Below are 18035 nucleotides of genomic sequence, written 5' to 3'. Positions count from 1 at the left end.
GCAGTACTGGATGGTTTGGGGATGTTCCTGGTCTCTGGAGATTTGGTGGGCAGGACAGGGTGCTGTGCTTCAGTCAAAGGCCTCTAATGGGGGAATGAGGGGCAGGAGAAGGCCCAGCACTCACCTCACCTAGTAGGGCAGTGCCAAGGCTCACATGGCAGAAGATGTGGCCCTGGATGGTTTGGGGCTCTCCAGAGGCCTCTTAGAGCAACTGAGTTTAACCAATGTATGTGTATATCTGAATTGAGAATCATGAGTTATACCTGGGGTTGTGGATTTGATATTAGCAGGCTCTGGTCTGGGAATATTTATATGGTATGACCACTGGGGGAACCTGTATTAGTAGGACTACTCTGTTTTGTGAAAAGCTGCTTGCAGGAAACAATTTTGGTTCTCACAGAGCAAATATTTTAAGCAGTCTGCAAACCCAGAGCTAAAGCAATAGACAAGAGAGTATGGCAGCCTTTGGTTAGTTCCATCAGGCTCATCCATATGCATTCTGTGCATTTGGAGGTAGGAATTGGATATAATGGAGAAGTTGCAGCAATCCTTCCTGGAAAACTGATCACTAAAATCAATTGTATGAATTTCATCTCCACGGGTGAGCCTGAGAGTGTGGTGAAGGCACTGGAACACTCGGATGTGAGGGTACACCAGGCCAATCTTGTGTTAGCTCCCTGAAAACACAGTGTGGAATTGAAGTGAGGAGATGGATCAAGTAGGGTAGGATTTGGTGAAACTCAAGTGTATAATGTGTTATAACAGTTGCATGACAAGAAATAGGATGGAATTGCAGTTTTGAGGCTAACACATGATATTCACCCAGGTCTAGGAAATAGTCTGTGGAGATTATGCAGATGTATGAGGTTCAGAGACACTGAACAGGCAAAGCAGCTACATAAGTCTCTGACCATGAGTAGGCCTGGGAATATGGAGGTTCATTGAAGCACCTAATTTGGTTAAGCAATGTGTCCATCCAGGGGTTGGTATCAACATATGCAAGGTATTGGGCAGAACCAGCTCCGATTGTACATACAGACAACAGCAATTTAACGAGGAGATGTCACAGTTGCAATTGATTTTGGTCATGTGTGTGCCCACTAGAAAACTCCAAATATGAGTTTAATTGTCAGGCACTAAGGGAATTTAGAACAGGAGTCAATGGAGAATCCTGAGGCAGGACCAAATGTTCTTGTTACTGGCATACTCACTGAGGTACTTCAATTCTTTTATAACACAGAAACATATTTTTATGTGTGGCACAACCCACTGAGCTGTGGGCCCTCACTGATCAATTATTAATCAAGAGACTGCTCTACATGGTTTCCTACAGGCCAAATTCTTTAAGGCATTTCTCAACTAAGATTTCCATTGTCAAGGGAACTCTAGATTTGCCAAGTAGGCAGAAATTAATTATAACCAGAATCCACAGCATCCTGAAGAAAGAACTTGGTCCATGTACCATAATCCACTTTGTGCTGAAATTGTGGACAATGAAAATGAAATACTATGGAGCTAGGAAATGTGTGTTGGAGATAAAGTTTCTGCAAACGTGTTCATAAAGTCCTGCATGAAGATGTAAAGGAGAAGACCAAGCTGCATTTGGTACCCGGGATGGAGAAGAAGCAAGAAATGTGATGTGGACCTCAAGGAAACCTGCATGTGTGTAGTATAGAAAGCTCAAAAAAGAGACAGTATGCTACATTAGGCCCTTTGAATGAAAATGACTTCCTCATGACATTATGTTGTAGGGAGATGTGGAACTGCTGGATTTGGGAATTATCTTCATTAGTTTAGCATTTTGTTTTGCCGGATCTTGTCTTGATATGGCCACCTTCATCCTTTCTGAAACAATAATATTTACTTGTATCACATTATGCTGGAAGTATGTGAGTGGATTTATTCTGCCTTGGTGGGGTAGTACTCAACCAACTACCATCTGTGACTCTACTCAGCACCCTGGTTTTGGTGATTAGGGACTATTCTGGGGACAAGATACAGGGTAGTGAGCTGGGAAGAGAGGGAGAGAGAGACTGGTCTGTAAGCTACAGAGAGAGTAGTGGATCTGGAGTGGTGAGTGTGGTGAGGAACAGGGTGATGTGAACATCCAACAGGCCACCTAAGTCAAGGCAGAGATCTGGCCTGGGCCATGGCCAAGTGTTCCATCTTGATATAGGACCTAGAGCGGCCATTGAGGCCTCTTTTGATGACTTTGGCTCCTGTCATCATTGTGGGCTGTGCAGGGGCCTATGGTTTGGACTTACACCTGGATCCATGTTGCATCCAAGGGCCATGCTGACACACCAATATGTGTAGCCTGCACAGCATCCTGGGGACATGGTGACAACATAGCTCTGGTTGCTGTCTAGGAGCATGTCTGTGTCCATGGTAGCGCTTCTGCCACAATCTGTGTTGCTGTCCCTGGCCTATGTTACCATCAGGGTCTATGTTCATTCCACAACATGTAACCATGCTAGTGTAAAAGGGCTGTGGCACTGGTTTTGCCATGCCAATTTGAGTAAGCCAGGGTTATCAACCAGGACCGTGGTATTGTCTGGATCAGGGCTATGAATATTGGCTATGTTTGTGTCCATGAGTCTACTGTAGCCAGGGGCTAGTTGAAGCCCTTGGCAATTGATATCCCCAAATGCCATATAGATGCCTGGAGTCTGGGCTATAACTTTTGGTCAAGAGTGGGTTCAAGAACCATGGTGCCACCGTGGACCTTGTGATCTGAGTGCCTTCAGCTCTAACGTAGGGCCATAGTGTCATCCAGGCCAGTGCTGCTACAGAGCACAATTTCTTGGTCTGTGGCCTTACAGCACCAGGGTCTCAGTTCCTGTCTGGGGCTCTGGTTTTCATAGAGGACTATGAGGATGACCAGTCTGATCTGCTACTTCAGACTATGTCAGTGTCCTAGTACTGTGCCACACCCTAAATCATGCTGATTTGGAAGGCCTGAGCTGCCAGTTAGAACCATGGAAATAACAACGGGCAAGCTGCTTTAATTAGCCAATTCTGGGTCAATGGATCTGTAGAGGCCAGAGATTTGGGGTGAAGTCCATGTTTTCAGTTGTCACCAAGGGCCCTGAAGCTGGCTGGATTCTAACCAGCCACATGTGACCATGATAATACCTGGGAGAACATGCTGCAAATAGGGGCATGGTGATTTGTGTGGCCTATGCTGTCACCTTGGCAGCCATAGTGTTCAGGCCCAAAGTAATTCTGACGAACATGTCTGGGTCCATGGTTTTACTGCAGCTGGGGTCTGGGGTGACATCCATTGCCTGTGTTATCATGGGGGTCATAGGTACCATGATTTGTAGAGCCAGCCATGCCATTAAAAAACACTTGGATGGCTTCTCCTGCCCTTCACTGGATAATGCAACATGCAAGTTGTCCCTAACCTTCAGGGCAGAGCGTGCCACTACACTCAAGAAAGATAGCAGCATGCCTCACAATACAATTACACCTAATCTGGAAAGCACACTAGAGCTGAAATATAGTTCACGAGAGTAGGAGAGCAATCATATACACTCCCCCTCCAAAGTCAGCCATGGCATCTATTCCTAACTGTGGCAGGTGAGAGAGCTGGCCCTGCGGTCATAAGATGGGAGAGGTAGACCTGATCCTCACAGGCTGCAGTGAATGATAAAGTAGACTGTACTTCTAGTCTGAGCAACGCACTAGAGCTCACCATGTTTCAGCCCCGAGGGGTTGAAAGCAAAAGGAATGACCTTTGTGAAGAAAAGTTGTCACCCATCTGTCCTGTGCTACCTGTGGCAGTGAAAGAGCTGGCCCCAGAGTCATTAGAGTGAGAGAACTGGCTAGCACTGCCCTACACCAGCTACAGCACTCAGGAGAGTGGGCACTACACCAGCTAGAGCACATAGGAAATGGGGCACTATACCACAGGAGAGTGCGCGATGCAACTCACCTGGGAAGTACACCAAAGCTGACCCTGTTAACAGGGTTTGTGGTGAGTCAGCCCTGAGGGATTAAGAGCAGGAGAGCTGTCCCTCCCTCCTTAGGAAACAGAAACCTTCTCCATTCCTGGGAAAAACAGTAGAGCTTACCCTGATAACTACAGGTATGAGTGAGGGGGACCTGGATCTGAGGCCCCCAGAGCAGGAGAACTTCCCCTGTCCCTTGCTGTGGGCTGCATTGGGTGAGATAGCATAAGCAGTGCTGGAGAGCTCACCCATGTAGTGACTATGAGGGAAATATCACGAGCTGACCAACACAACTACAATTAGGCCCAGGACCAGTACTATATGTTAGCTCACCCCAACTTCCACCAAATCTATGAAATGTTGGAGCATGTGAAGGGGACAGTCCTACAGATCTGAGACAGCAGGATCTCCATGACACAGACAACAAGAGAATACTCAAGAGGAGTCCCCCGAGAGCCCATTATGGGTTCTGTTATAGACACCAGAGGCCTCAAGACAGATCATATAATTGTGGCAATGAACACTTGGAAGGAAAGATGAATAAAGTGTTAACTGTGTGTCTCAATGGGTCACACTACAAGTTCCACAAGATTTCGTTTCTTCTTTTGTATTTCCTTTCCTATGTTTGCCTGTTTGTTTTTGTTATTGTTGTGTTTTGTTTCTTTGTTTTGTTTGGTTATGGTTTTTCCTTGTAAATTTGGTTTTCTTATGAGGAGGAGTTTGCAAGTGCAGAGGGCATTTTAGAGGAGACAGGGAGATAAATGGGAGCTCAACCTGTGAAACCATTCAGATAAAGGATCTCTTTAGATAGATAGAGGAGGAACTAATTTAGATAGACTCAGAGAATCAAGTTGATGCTTTATTTAGAATGAGTTGATAACTACAGGAATTTTTAGTGTAAGTGTGAAAGCTCTTCAAGAACCTTCTGACAGATTCTGCAAATGAAGGTGTCCTTACTTCAGGCCTCTTAATTGACCACTATGCAAGCACCCTTGGTCTTCACCAGACTCTGTAGTTTCAGTGAGCTTATCTCAGAGAGATAGAAGACCACACCAAAGAGTGACATGATGGCTATCAGAACCCCAACTGGGAACATACCAGTATAGTGCTTTTCTATCAAAGCTTCTTTTTTGACTGAAAAGTCAGGTGGAAAGTCAAGAGTTGTTTGGCCATAATGATCTGCAAAGTGGTTCCAGCTCACTGAAACTAATGTGAAGAGGCTGCTAACACAAAGAGTGAAGGCAGAGACCTTGTAGCTATATATCTGCAGTTCCACAAATGGGTCTCTCATGCAGCTGATCTTAATAGCGATTGCACCAAAAATCAGGACTACGAGCTTCATCAAAATGGCCCACATTATCAGGGTTTGTGCCCACTGAAATTCAGGTGAAATGGTCCAGGTGGAATTGATAGGGGTATGCACCAGCATCTTAACTACTGTGCCTGAGACATTAAACTCTTGAGGGTAATAAGCTTCCCACAGGCCAAAAAACACAAAGACATCATCGTCGAATTCCCACAGGCGCCAGCATTGGCTGTTTGCGATGACTATTTCAAATACCAGTGCTGATATGCTGCTAAGGAGTTCGCTCATCTTGTAGATGCACTCCATTTTGATGGTAAATCTGAAGATGAGATTGAATAAAGCTATTGTCAAATCAGGAACACAAGGGAAAATGGAAAATCAAAAAATAAAGTGTTGTTTTACAGAGTAATAATCTCTCATACCTTCTCCTTGCTATGACAGAGTTGTGTTTAGTAATCTATCTATATATTAGGGTTTACCATACTACAGACAAGAATAGAAAAATCTGTGAACTCCATGAATAAAGCAGAAGTTCTCTCTCAAGAGGCTTTGGTTACAAATTTCACTGTATTTCCCAAAATGTGAAATGTATTTGTCAACCAAGAATGTTTTTTATTGGCATATTATTATTTTTTAAGTAATTAATAAAAAGTAAAAATTAGTAAGACCTCTGACATTTTCCATTCAAACATCTGGTGGACTTTGCTTCTAGTTCAATATTTATTACTTCTTTCAACCAAGAATGAAGATTTAACCTAAATAAAAATACTGTATTCATGTTGTTCATCTTTCATATTTTAAGATGGACGTGATAAGGTTTCAAAGGTGGCTTGACAGTTAAGAAAACTAGCTGCTCTTTCAGAGGTCCTGGGTTCATTTCCCAACACACCTATGGCAGCTCACAACTGTCTATAACTGTTGTCCCATGAGATCCAATGCCCTCTTCTGGTGTGTACATCCAGACAAAGCTGCATAGAATATCAATCAATAATATATTTTAAAAGGTCTTTTGAGATACATGGTGCCAGCACAAGCCTTTAATCCCAGTATTTAGGTCTCATATCCAGACACATCTATGTCAACTTGAGTATAGCCTGGTCCACATTGAGTTCCAGAATCGCCAGAGTTACAGAGATAATCCTTGTGTCTAAAACAAAAACTGAAAAAAATAAAAAAGTTATATGTCATTTTTCATTTTTGTTTTCCTTTTTGATAGGCAGTTTGCTTATAATGCAGCATGTTAGTGGAAAGAAAATGCATATTATTTGAATTAATATGTTAATAAGATTGACTTAGTTATGCATTAACACAATTTATGCTTTCTGAGTAATACTGAATCATATCATATAGACAAATATGCTCCCTTTTGGAACATTTGCTAATGAATATGGATTATATGTGGATTTAGTGGGTCTTCAAATATGAAGTCTTAGTTTACAGAAAAATGAAAGTTGTTGAAATACAAATGGGTCAGTGGATGAAGTCACCTTCCCTGCTTTCTGTCTGACAACCAGAGCTATATCCCTAGACCCACATGGTGGATAAAAAGGACCACATTACAAGATAACCTCTGACATCTATTACATGCTATGGGACATGTACACAATTGTATACACAAAAATTTTAAATGTAGCATAATTTAAAAGTACATTTAATGAGAATTTTCAGGTTGAGATTAATTATTTCACAATCTCTTTGTGTTTAGCCTTTCTTTGCTCTGGGGCAAACTGAATATAGAAACTGCACTCAAACTGTCCTCTCATCAAAAGATGCCTTTAAATCATACCTGATGAGAACCACAAAAGTCATCCATTTTGTAACATTCCAAGAAAATCCATATCTATTTTCTTAAGCATCCTCACTAAACTGTAAAAAGAGCTCTCTTTCTGGCGTGACTGGGACAGGAGAGGATCGGGTTGAATTTCCTGGTGTTCATCTGTCTAGGTTGTAAGTTATTTCTCCCTGAATAAACATCTATTCGGCCTATTTGTTTATCCCGATCCTTATTTACCACGATATCTGGTGTCAGAAGCAGATTTACCTGGGTTTCGCCCCCAGGCGGCAGAAGCCGCCCCCCTCCCCCACCTTCCCCAACAGGCAGGGTTTAACCAGGTAGACTCACCACAGCTTTGGGACATTTGCCTCTTCCTTACAGCAAAGGAGATCTTTGCCGCTAAAGCAGACCTGAAGGCACTCACTGCTTAACATTTTTTGCCCATTTCCGCACGGGACTTTGCCGCTCCACCGCACCAGCCCTTGGGCACTCGGCTTGCATGCATTTCGTCTTGTGTTCCAAGTAACTCCAAAAGTCCCCATTTAACAAAATTCTGCTTGTCATAGTTTGTTAAGAGCTATTTTACAGGGACCGGAATCAGAAGGATCGTCTGTTGCCAGACAATATTTGGTGTCACACTTCTAGGCAGAACCGGGATCAGACAAGCCTCTGCAGCTAGGCGCTATTTGGTGATACACCTCCAGGCGTAACTACCACAAGCTGAGATCTACAACTAAAAGCATCAAAGTTCCAGGACAGCAGAATTACATCTAAGGTAATTGTAAAATCCTTTGAAATTTAAGCTGATATAAAATCTGAGATAAATTGTTCCATAACTATGGCAGATAATTTTACTATGCAGAACTTTAGGAATTATTTTACTTCATATGTAGAAGGGATTTTAGCAGAAGAAACTTATGACTGGACCAATATATACTTTTATTTTGTAATAGCAATGGGTTTTATCATTAACATGATATTCTTAAAGAAATGGTTTGAGATTACAGCAAACAATAAGGAACTTGTACAAACCATAGGAGACTCAGTAACAAGGATTCGAAATATTGAAAATGATAAAATTCAAAGCATGGAGACAAGGATTCGAAATGTTGAAAATGATAGAATTCAAAGCATAGAGACAAAGATTCAAAACATTGAAAATGATAGAATTCAAAGCATAGAGACAAGGATTCAAAACATTGAAAATGATAGAATTCAAAGCATAGAGACAAAGATTCGAAACATTGAAAATGATAGAATTCAAAGCATAGAAAGTATAGAAAGAAAGGTTCAGAATATTGAAGATGGCATTGGCAAGCTGACAGGTATAATTTGTTTCATGTCAGATACCTCAATAACCAGAACAGAAACAATGCAATGCATTAACAAACTAGCAGAAACAGCTCGTTCCTGGTGGGAGGAAGCTACTAATAAGTTTAAAAAACTGGAACATCAGCTAGAAAGACTAGATGACAGAATCTCTTCCATGTCTGAGGATAATGGCAAGCTAGCAGATAGAACATTGTTTTTGGAAGGCAGCTTACATGCCATTCAGATAATATCTAAGGATGATAAGATTAAAAACATGGAATCATTTGTAGTTGGAGAAAGTAAGAAACTGACTGATGCAATGAAGTCTCTAGAAAGTTATTTGATTCAAGAAGTTCAGACACCCAAAGAAACAATGGTGAATAGATTTCATACTTTAGAAGACCTTCAGTCTGATACATCAGAAGAAGAACTACAGGTAACAGAGCATGAAAAAGATTTAAAATTTTCCACACCATTTAGGGTCAGGGGAGCTTTCCCTGTATCTACTCATGAAAAGCCAGCAAAGAAGAAACATCCAAAAGGTGTCGTTGCATATCAGTGGGAACCAATACGTATGAAAGATCTAAAAGGTATAAAGGAAGCGGTAGTCTCTTATGGCATGCACTCACCTTATGTGAAGCAATTAGTAGAGTCATGGGCATGGAATAACAAGGTAAGCCCTAAGGATTGGGATCAATTAATATCAGCTGTCCTTGAAAACTCCTCTCAATTAGAATGGAGGGCTTTATGGAGAAAGGAAGCAAAAGCTCTTGAACTTCAGGGCTTAAAGAAAGGTTATAAAGCTCACCAAGATAAAATTATTGGTGAGGGTCTCTATGCTGACCCAGAAACCCAAGCTGCCTATGATGAACATATCTTGTCTCTACGCAGTACAGCAGCTTTGAATGCTTGGGATAAGGTTCATGAATTAGGAGAGAGGATAGAACCCTATACCAAGATAAGGCAAGGACATACAGAACTTTTTAGTATCTTTCTAGAAAGATTATCTAGGGCAGTACAATTAGAGATAGCAGACATAGATGCTAGGCGAATACTCATAGAATCTTTAGCTTATGCAAATGCGAATCCTCAATGCAAACAGGTGCTTTGGCCTTTAAAAATGCGATCAGCACCCTTGGATGAATGGGTCCTATATACAGGCACCATTGAGTATAATGACAATAAGACTGAAGCATGGGTAGGAGAAGCCATATCTAAAGGTCAGAGAAGATAATAAGATAACAGAGTTCCTTACTATGGTGACTTAGAAGCTTGGGTAGGAGAAGCCATCCCCAAAGGTTTGAAGAGATATCAACATGTCAGATGTTATAACTGTGGTAAGATAGGACATCTAAAAAGAAATTGTAGGCAAAGCTTCCCTAGAAATAACACTCCTAGGAATGAATCAAACAGAAGGCCTCAGCCTCCTGGGTTATGTAGAAGGTGTGGCAAAGGCAGACACTGGACAAATGAGTGTAGATCCACTAGAGACAAGCAAAGAAACCCTTTACCATCAGGAAACTCCTTGGGGGGCCTCTTGAAGGCCCCCACATCACAGGTGGTTTGCACATTCCCAGTCACAGTGGAAGACAATCTCCCACAGGACAATTAGAAAATTCTGTGCCTATTATAAAAACTCATACTGCTCTGGATGACAAACTAGTGATGGAAGTTGAATCAAACATGACAGAAGGAAATAAAAAAATGTATATTTTGGCAAACCACTATAACTAGTCATAGGCCTAGATTCATAGTTAAGATGAAAAATAGACTGTTTGAGGGTATCCTGGACACTGGGGCTGATGTAACTATCATATCTAATAAATCTTGGCCTCAAAGATGGCCCCTGCATGAGGTAAATGTTCAATTCTTAGGGATTGGAACCCTGTCTCAGGTAAAACAAAGCACGAGATGGATTGAATGTATAGGACCAGAAGGACAGAGAGGGAGGTTGAGACCATATGTGGCTGATGTAGTGATAAATTTATGGGGTCGTGATCTATTACAGCAATGGAATACACAGATTAACATTCCTCCAGTATTAGATAGCAACCATAGACGACCTCATGATTGTGGAAAGAATACTGTTAAGTACTATACAAGACAGAGACCAAATATCCAGGCAGTACAAAAACAAAATAAAAATGCTGAACAAACAGAGGAACCAAAAGCCCTACCTTTAAAATGGCTAACAGAGGAACCTGTCTGGGTAGGACAATGGCCTCTGAAAAGTTAGAAGCTTTAGAAAGCCTGGTCCAGGAACAGCTAAATGCTGGACATATTGAGGAATCAACCAGCCCTTGGAATTCTCTTGTATTTGTGATCAAAAAGAAATCTGATAAATGGAGAATGCTTACAGACCTGAGAGCTATCAATAAAGTTATCCACCCAATGGGCTCTCTACAGCCTGGAATGCCCTTGCCTTCACTATACCTTTACAAGAAAAAGACAAAGAGAAATTTGCCTTCACGGTACATAATTATCATATTTCTCAACTGGTGAAGAGATATCAGTGGAAGGTTTTGCCACAGGGAATGCTAAATAGCCCCACCCTGTGCCAATATTTCATACAAAAACCGTTAGAAATAATTCGTAAACAGTTTGCACATTCCATAATCTATCATTACATGGATGATATATTGTTAGCTGACTCTAAAGGAGAAATACTAGAAAAAATGTTTGAGAAAGTAAAGGAAGTTTTACCTCGCTGGGGATTACAAATTGCACCTGAAAAAATACAAAAAAGGAGAGTCTATCAACTACTTAGGATATAAAATAGGTCTACAGAAAATTAGACCACAAAAAGTACAGATCAGAAGAGATCGCTACCAGACTCTTAATGATCTTCAAAAATTACTAGGAGAGATTTCTCAACTACAAACCATAATTGGAGTAGAAGGGCATGATTTGAAAAACTTGAAAATGGCCCTAAAAGGAGATAAGGACTTGAATAGTCCACGAATGCCATCAGCTGAAGCCTAGAAGGAATTAGACTGGGTAGAAAAGAGGATACTAGAAGCACATGTGGACCGTGTGGATCCAAACCTAGACTGTATTCTGGTTATATTACCATCTAGAGAATATCCTTCAGGGATTTTGATGCAGAGAGAAGATATCATATTAGAATGGATATTCCTACCACATAAACAGAATAAAAAACTAAAAACATATATAGAAAAGATCTCTGACTTGATTATAAAAGGTAAATTAAGACTTCGTCAGCTAATAGGAAGGGACCCAGCAGAAATTATAGTACCTTTAACTAATGAGGAAATTTCTTCCTTATGGAAAGATAACGAATATTGGCAGAGAGCTTGCAGTAACGTTTTGGGAACAATTAGCAACAACTATCCCAAAACTGAGAGAATCAAATTCATAATGAAAACGATTTGGATTCTTCCACGCATTGTAAGAAAAACACCTATTTCTGGAGTTCATACATTCTACACTGATGCAAACAAATCAGGTAAGGCAGGATATAAATCAGGAAAAATTAGCAAAGTGGTTCAAAGCCCTTACAATTCTGTACAAAAGGCAGAATTGTATGCCATTCTCATGGTACTTATGGATTTTAAAGAACCCCTCAATATAGTTACTGACTCTCAATACGCAGAGAGAGTCGTTTTACACATTGAGACTGCAGAATTTATTCCTGACAATACAGAATTAACTTCACTGTTTATACAGTTACAAGATACTATCAGAAAGAGGACTCATCCTATATATATAACACACATCAGATCCCATAGGGTCTGCCAGGTCCTCTAGCACAAGGCAATGATGAAATTGATCGTTTATTGATAGGAGCTGTGCTAGAAGCCTCAGAGTTTCATAAGAAACACCACGTGAACAGCAAAGGTTTAAAAAAGGATTTTTCTATCACTTGGGAACAAGCCAAGGAAATAGTAAGGAAATGTCCTACTTGCTCATTCTATAACCAAACTCCTTTACACCAGGCAGTAACCCTAAAGGTCTAAATAGGAATGAAATAGGGCAAATGGATGTGTTTCATTTTGCAGAATTTGGAAAATTAAAATATGTACATCACACTATAGATACATTTTCAGGGTTTCAATGGGCTACTGCTCTGAGCTCTGAAAAGGCTGATTCTGTTATCACACACCTATTAGAGTGTTCTGTTCTTGTTCTTACAGGAAAACAGAGAAAACCTATCATCAATCAGCCAAAAGACACTGAACATGTAGGTGTCTACAGAAGAGAAGACAGCTCTTCAGAAACAATCACTTAAGGAAGCAGAATCTGATATATGGTAAAAAAAATATTTAATTGTAGTAAACTATTTCTATATAGAAATCTATTTCTCTCTACTATCTAGTATTCCTGAAGTCCCAATTTTTGTAAACCAATGCTGGCTTTGGAGTTGGATTTGGCTTTCCTTCTCTAAATTCAAGCATGTTGTTAAGATTAAATTCATGGTTTCTGCCTTAAATCAAGAAGCCAATTGGTGTAAGGAAGAAGAAACAAAATCTGGGGACTCATATCTTATATGCAATTTTCTCTCTGAAATCCTAATTTTCACACATACTTTTAATGATTATTGTTGTCTTTCCCTAATGCATACCTTAAAACTTAAAAATTTAATTTAATATTGATGTGTAACTTTTCCACAAGGAATAATAACAATTCCTAACAGCAGTCTTAGAACTCTCTGGAAGGAAGATGGGGCCCCACATCATGGTTTCCACTTGACTCAACCTGATGCATCTGAACTACAAACATCACCCTAAAACAGGTTTGAGACTGTTTTGCTTGAGACAACTCATGAATAGCTAGCTGTAATGGTGCACCTTTTTATTATGCCTTGGCCAGAGTTTCATATATAACTACAGTCAAGAATTTTCTGCCACACAGTGACTAGCTACATATGTCACAGCCAGTTCTGTTGAGAAATTTTGTTGCTAAAAATTTTCTTCCTACAGGATCCATTGGAGCAATCATCATCCCATTTCAGCAGGAAGTAGTCTTAAAATAACGATGCCCCCTTTCCCTAACCTTGGAATTTTGGGATAATAGTTATCGTCTTTGGGTTGGTTTTTGTTATTTGGGATTGGGTGATGCTTACACTCAGATTTATCTTTTAGACAGGAATAGGGAATGGTTGGGAAAGGTATGGTTTAGATGGGATATAGGTAGATTAGCCTATTTTCTTGAGAATTTGAGTAAGAATGAGATAGTATTTTACACCTTACATTGTTGTGTATTCTTATGTGGTAAGCTATGTAAAATTAAGTTTATATTTTGTTATATATCTTTCCACTTACAATGTTTTATGGACATTATTTTTTTTACCATATTCTATGTATGTATACTTTTCTTGTATTCAAGACATTTTGTATATTGATACAATTTGGGATATTTATCTTGCTGCCTTTTATAGTTCTACCTCTTGTCTTGACACTTATACTCTACCTCTATTTTAGGGATTTACATGTATGTATATGTAAATAGTTATATTGTTTAAGTATTTGTTCCTGCTTTACTCAGGAAAGTTTTAATCAGTCTTTTTTAGCTAAGTTCCCGAGTATTACAGATTATCTTCACTCACATTTCCTGTACTTATGAGATTAGTCAGATATAGATGCTTAATCTTCAATCACTTCATAGACATGCAGAACATGGCATTTAAATGTTTTAATATTAGTACTCCATTGACATGAGACACTGTTGCTCCTGACAGCACCGTGCACTTTCCCGAAAATATGTTGGACACTGTTGTTGCTCCTGCTGGAGTTCAATCTCGCCTCAGCTAATGGCCTTTTGGGCATAGAATTGCCCCCACCTTGACCACTGATTTGGACACGCAGTCCTATGTGCTTGCAGGAGACAAATATAGAAGACTGCTTGACCTTGCCAAGTCAGGGTAAGACAGCCATCCTACCTCCCTGCTGTTGTTGTGGTCTGTCAAGTTCTCTTGGCCTTAGCCAAATCTGGGTGTACCAACGTTGCTATGAGACCTAGGGTGACTGTTCAGGTGGCTTGCTGTTTCTGTCCTTGCTGCACCTTTTGGAAGTTGTCCATCCGCATTTCCTGTCTACTCTAGTATTGTTAATTTCCTTCTCAGGTCTTGGTGAGGTTGAAGATTAAACTATCACAACTATTATTCTCTCTTTTTAGTTAGATATATTAGGTACTAGACTTACGTTTTCCAGCTTAGGACAACTCTATTGTAAACTCCATTATGCCCTCACCCTAGGACTAGATATGTAGGTCATTTTGTTCTCGATTTTCCTTTTCTTAGAGCACACTTGTTATTCACTGTTTTGTATATAGTTTTGTATTAAGCCTAAATCTTTCTTTAGACTACAAGGGGAATTGTAGTGAGATAGTTGTGACACTGACCACGCCCAATGGGGGGTGGAGCCATGGGCGGAGTGACCTGTCGAAGGAGGTCAGAGGGGGCCAGGAAAGGCGCTCTCTTTCTGGCCTGACTCGGACAGGAAATGATCGGGTTGAATTTCCTGGTGTTCATCGGTCTAGGTTGTAAGTTATTTCTCCCTGAATAGACATCTATTCGGCCTATTTGTTTATCCTGATCCTTATTTACCATGATAGGCCAGCTTGATTCTAGGGAAAATAACCAAGAAAAGTAAAGGGGAACGTAGTGACCAAAATTAGGCCTGACACAAGCAGAGGTCACTCCAGCAGAAGAGGTTCTGGGTACATCACCTGGACAATATCTTGCATGAGTGATACATTTCAGGCTAAGCCATTTAACGAGGAGTTGGGAACTATTATAATTTATTTTAATCAAGTTTGTTCCCACTAGAAAATGTAAGAATATGAGTTTTACTGTCAGGCACTCAAGGAACTTAGAACAGGAGTCAATGGAGAATCTTGAGGCAGGACCAAATGCTGAGACATTGGAGGAACACTTGTTACTGGCTTGCTCAGTATAGATACCTCAATTCTTTTATAACCTACAACCACATTTTCGAGTGTGGCACACACCACTGAGCCAATGGCCCTCTCTGATCATTTATTAATCAAGAGACTGTTCTATATGGTTTCCTACAGGCCAATTTCTTTAAGGCATTTCTCAAATCAGATTTCCCTCTTCTCAGGTAACTCTAGATTTGTCAAGTTGGCAGGAATTAATTACAGCCAGATTCCACAGCGGCCTGAAGAAAGAAATTGGTCCAAATACCAAGATCTACATTGTGTTTAATTTGTGGATGATAAAAATCAAATATTATGGAGCTAGGAAATGTGTGTCAGAGTTCAAGTTTCTGCAAATGGATCCAGAAATTATCCTGCATGAAGATGTAAAGGAGAAGCCCATGCTGCAATTGGTACCATGGGTGGAGAGAATGAAAGAACCATGAAATACCTCTCATGCAAAGCTGTATGGGTGTAGTAAAGACAGCTCAAGAAACAGACAGTATGCTACAGTCAAAAGAGATTAATAACATTAGGCCCTTTGAAAGCAAAATGACTTCCTCATGTCATTATGTGATAGGGAGATATGGAGCTGCTGGATTTGGGGATTATCCTCATAAGAGTTTTCTTTAGTCTGCTCTTGCCTTGATATGTCCACATCATCCTTTCTATTATGATAATAATTACTCTTTTTCATTTTATTTTAGCAGTATGTGAGTAGATTTATTATTATTCATGTTCTCACCATTGAAAAACTGGCCTGAGTTCCAAAAGAGACTTGTATGTCTGTAAAACTTTGTGACTGCTAAAGAGTATGGATAATTTTATAAATCGCATAAATTTATTTTTTCATTGAAATGGCCTTTAATACTATGGACACCAAGAATTATGAGATGATAGCCTTGTCTCAAAGGTAGTATGATTGGGGTTAATGTGATTGCTCAGTGGTATGTATGTTTGCTATCTAATATAAAGGGAAGTGAAACCCAGTGATACTGAATGTAAAAGAAGAAAAATGAGTCAGAGCTGAATGGGCTGTGGGCACAGATTGTCACTCCTGAGACTTTTTTGATCTGCAGGGGCCACAATCAACTAGGACCCGATTCAGTCCCAGAGTTACAATTTTACCAAGTATTCCTGTAGGTCTATAGGCATAGGCACAGAAGAAAGGAAAGGAAAAGCTCAAATCCATCCCTTCTGCCTGCAGAGGTTAGTACTCAACTAACCACCATCTGTGACTCTACCCAGCACCATGGCTCTTCCTTATTGGGAACCATTGTGGCGTGAAGGTACAGGGTAGGGAGTTGGGAAGAGAGGCAGAAATAGACTGGTTTTTGGGCTGGAGAGAGGTACATCTAGATAGGTGAGGGTGGAAAGGAATAGGATGATGTGAATGGTCAAAAAGCCACCTTAGTCAAGGCAGGTGTTTGTGCCTGGTAGTTGGCCAAGTGTTCAATCTTGATCTAGGACCTAGTGCTGCCATTGAGACCTCTGTTGATGACTGTGGCTCCTGTCATCACTGTGTGCTGTACAGAGGCCTATGGTCTGAGGTTACACCTGGATCCATGTTGGCATCCAAGGCCCATGCTGACACACCAATTTGGGTAGCCTACACAGCATCCTGGGGACATGGTGACAACTTAGCTCTGGCTGCTGTCTAGGAGCATGTCTGCATCCATGGTTCTGCATCAGCGTCTGTGCTGCTGTCCAAGTCCCATGTTACCACAAGGGCTTTTGTTCATGCCTGGGGTATGTGCCACAACAAGTAACCATGTTAGTGACCAAGGGCTGTGACTCTGGTGGTGCCAGGCCAATTTGAGTAAGCCAGGGCTGTCACCTGGGACCATGGTATTTTCTGGACCAGGACCTTGACCATGGGCTTTGTATGTGTCTGTGGTTCGATAATAGTGAGGGGTAGATTGATGCCCTTGGCAAATGATGCCACCAAGGGCCATATAGATGCCTGGAGTCTGAGCTGTAACATGTGATCATGAGTGAGTTCAAGAGCCATGGGGCCACTGGGGACCTTCTTATCTTAGTGTCCTCTGCTGTAACCCAAAGCCATGGTGTCATCCACGCCAGTGCTGCTTCTTAGGTTGATATTTGGTCTTGGACCCTACAGTTCCAGGGTCTCAGTTGCTGTTTGGGGATGTTGCATTCACAGAGTATTATGACGATGACCAGGTTGGTCATCAACTTCAGACAATGTCTGTATACTAGGACTATGTTACACCCAAGAGTATGCTGATTTAGAAGGCAGGCACTGTCACCTAGAGCCACAGAAACAGCCAGATACAAGCTGCTAATCAGAGCCATATCTGGGTCGATGGATTTGTATGTAGAGTCCAGGGGTAGGGGGAGATGTCCATATTTTCAGATGTCACCAAGGGCCCTAAAGTTGGCAGGGTTCTAGCTAGCCACCTGTGACCATGTTGATACCTGGGAGAACATGCTGCAAATAGGGGCATGCTGATATATTTTTCAGGCCAAAGGTACTTCTGACTACCATGTCTGGACCATAGTCCTGATCCAACTTGGGTTTGTAGTGACATCCATTGCCTGTGTAAGAATGAGGGTCATTGGAACCATGCTGTGCTGAGCCAGCCATGTTCGTCACAAATACAGAGATGGTTTCTCCTGCCCATCCCTGGATATTGCAGCAGGCAAGTTGACCCTACCCTTCAGGGGAGATCTTGCCACCACACCAAGGAAAGATGATGGAAATCCTCACAATACTCACACATCTCACCTTGGAAGCAACTAGAGCTGGCACTGTGGTCAGGGAGACAGGTGA

At 41.0% G+C, this 18035-nt stretch overlaps 1 protein-coding gene across 1 annotated transcript; it reads right to left on the bottom strand.

Annotated features, from left to right (window-relative positions):
- Positions 1-4920: 4920 nt before the first annotated feature.
- LOC127218392 (uncharacterized) lies at positions 4921-17849 on the bottom strand. The gene is made up of 2 exons (XM_051179400.1): positions 17681-17849; positions 4921-5600 (listed from the first exon to the last, which is right to left on the bottom strand). Exons 1-2 carry the CDS (start codon positions 17847-17849, stop codon positions 4921-4923), a joined length of 849 nt encoding a protein of 282 aa, XP_051035357.1.
- Positions 17850-18035: the final 186 nt, after the last annotated feature.

The sequence above is a fragment of the Phodopus roborovskii genome, unplaced genomic scaffold (genome assembly GCF_943737965.1).
Source record: "Phodopus roborovskii unplaced genomic scaffold, PHOROB, whole genome shotgun sequence".
NCBI lineage: Eukaryota > Metazoa > Chordata > Mammalia > Rodentia > Cricetidae > Phodopus > Phodopus roborovskii.
Note: the sequence above shows the minus strand (reverse complement) of the source record. Positions and strands in the feature narration are given on the sequence as shown.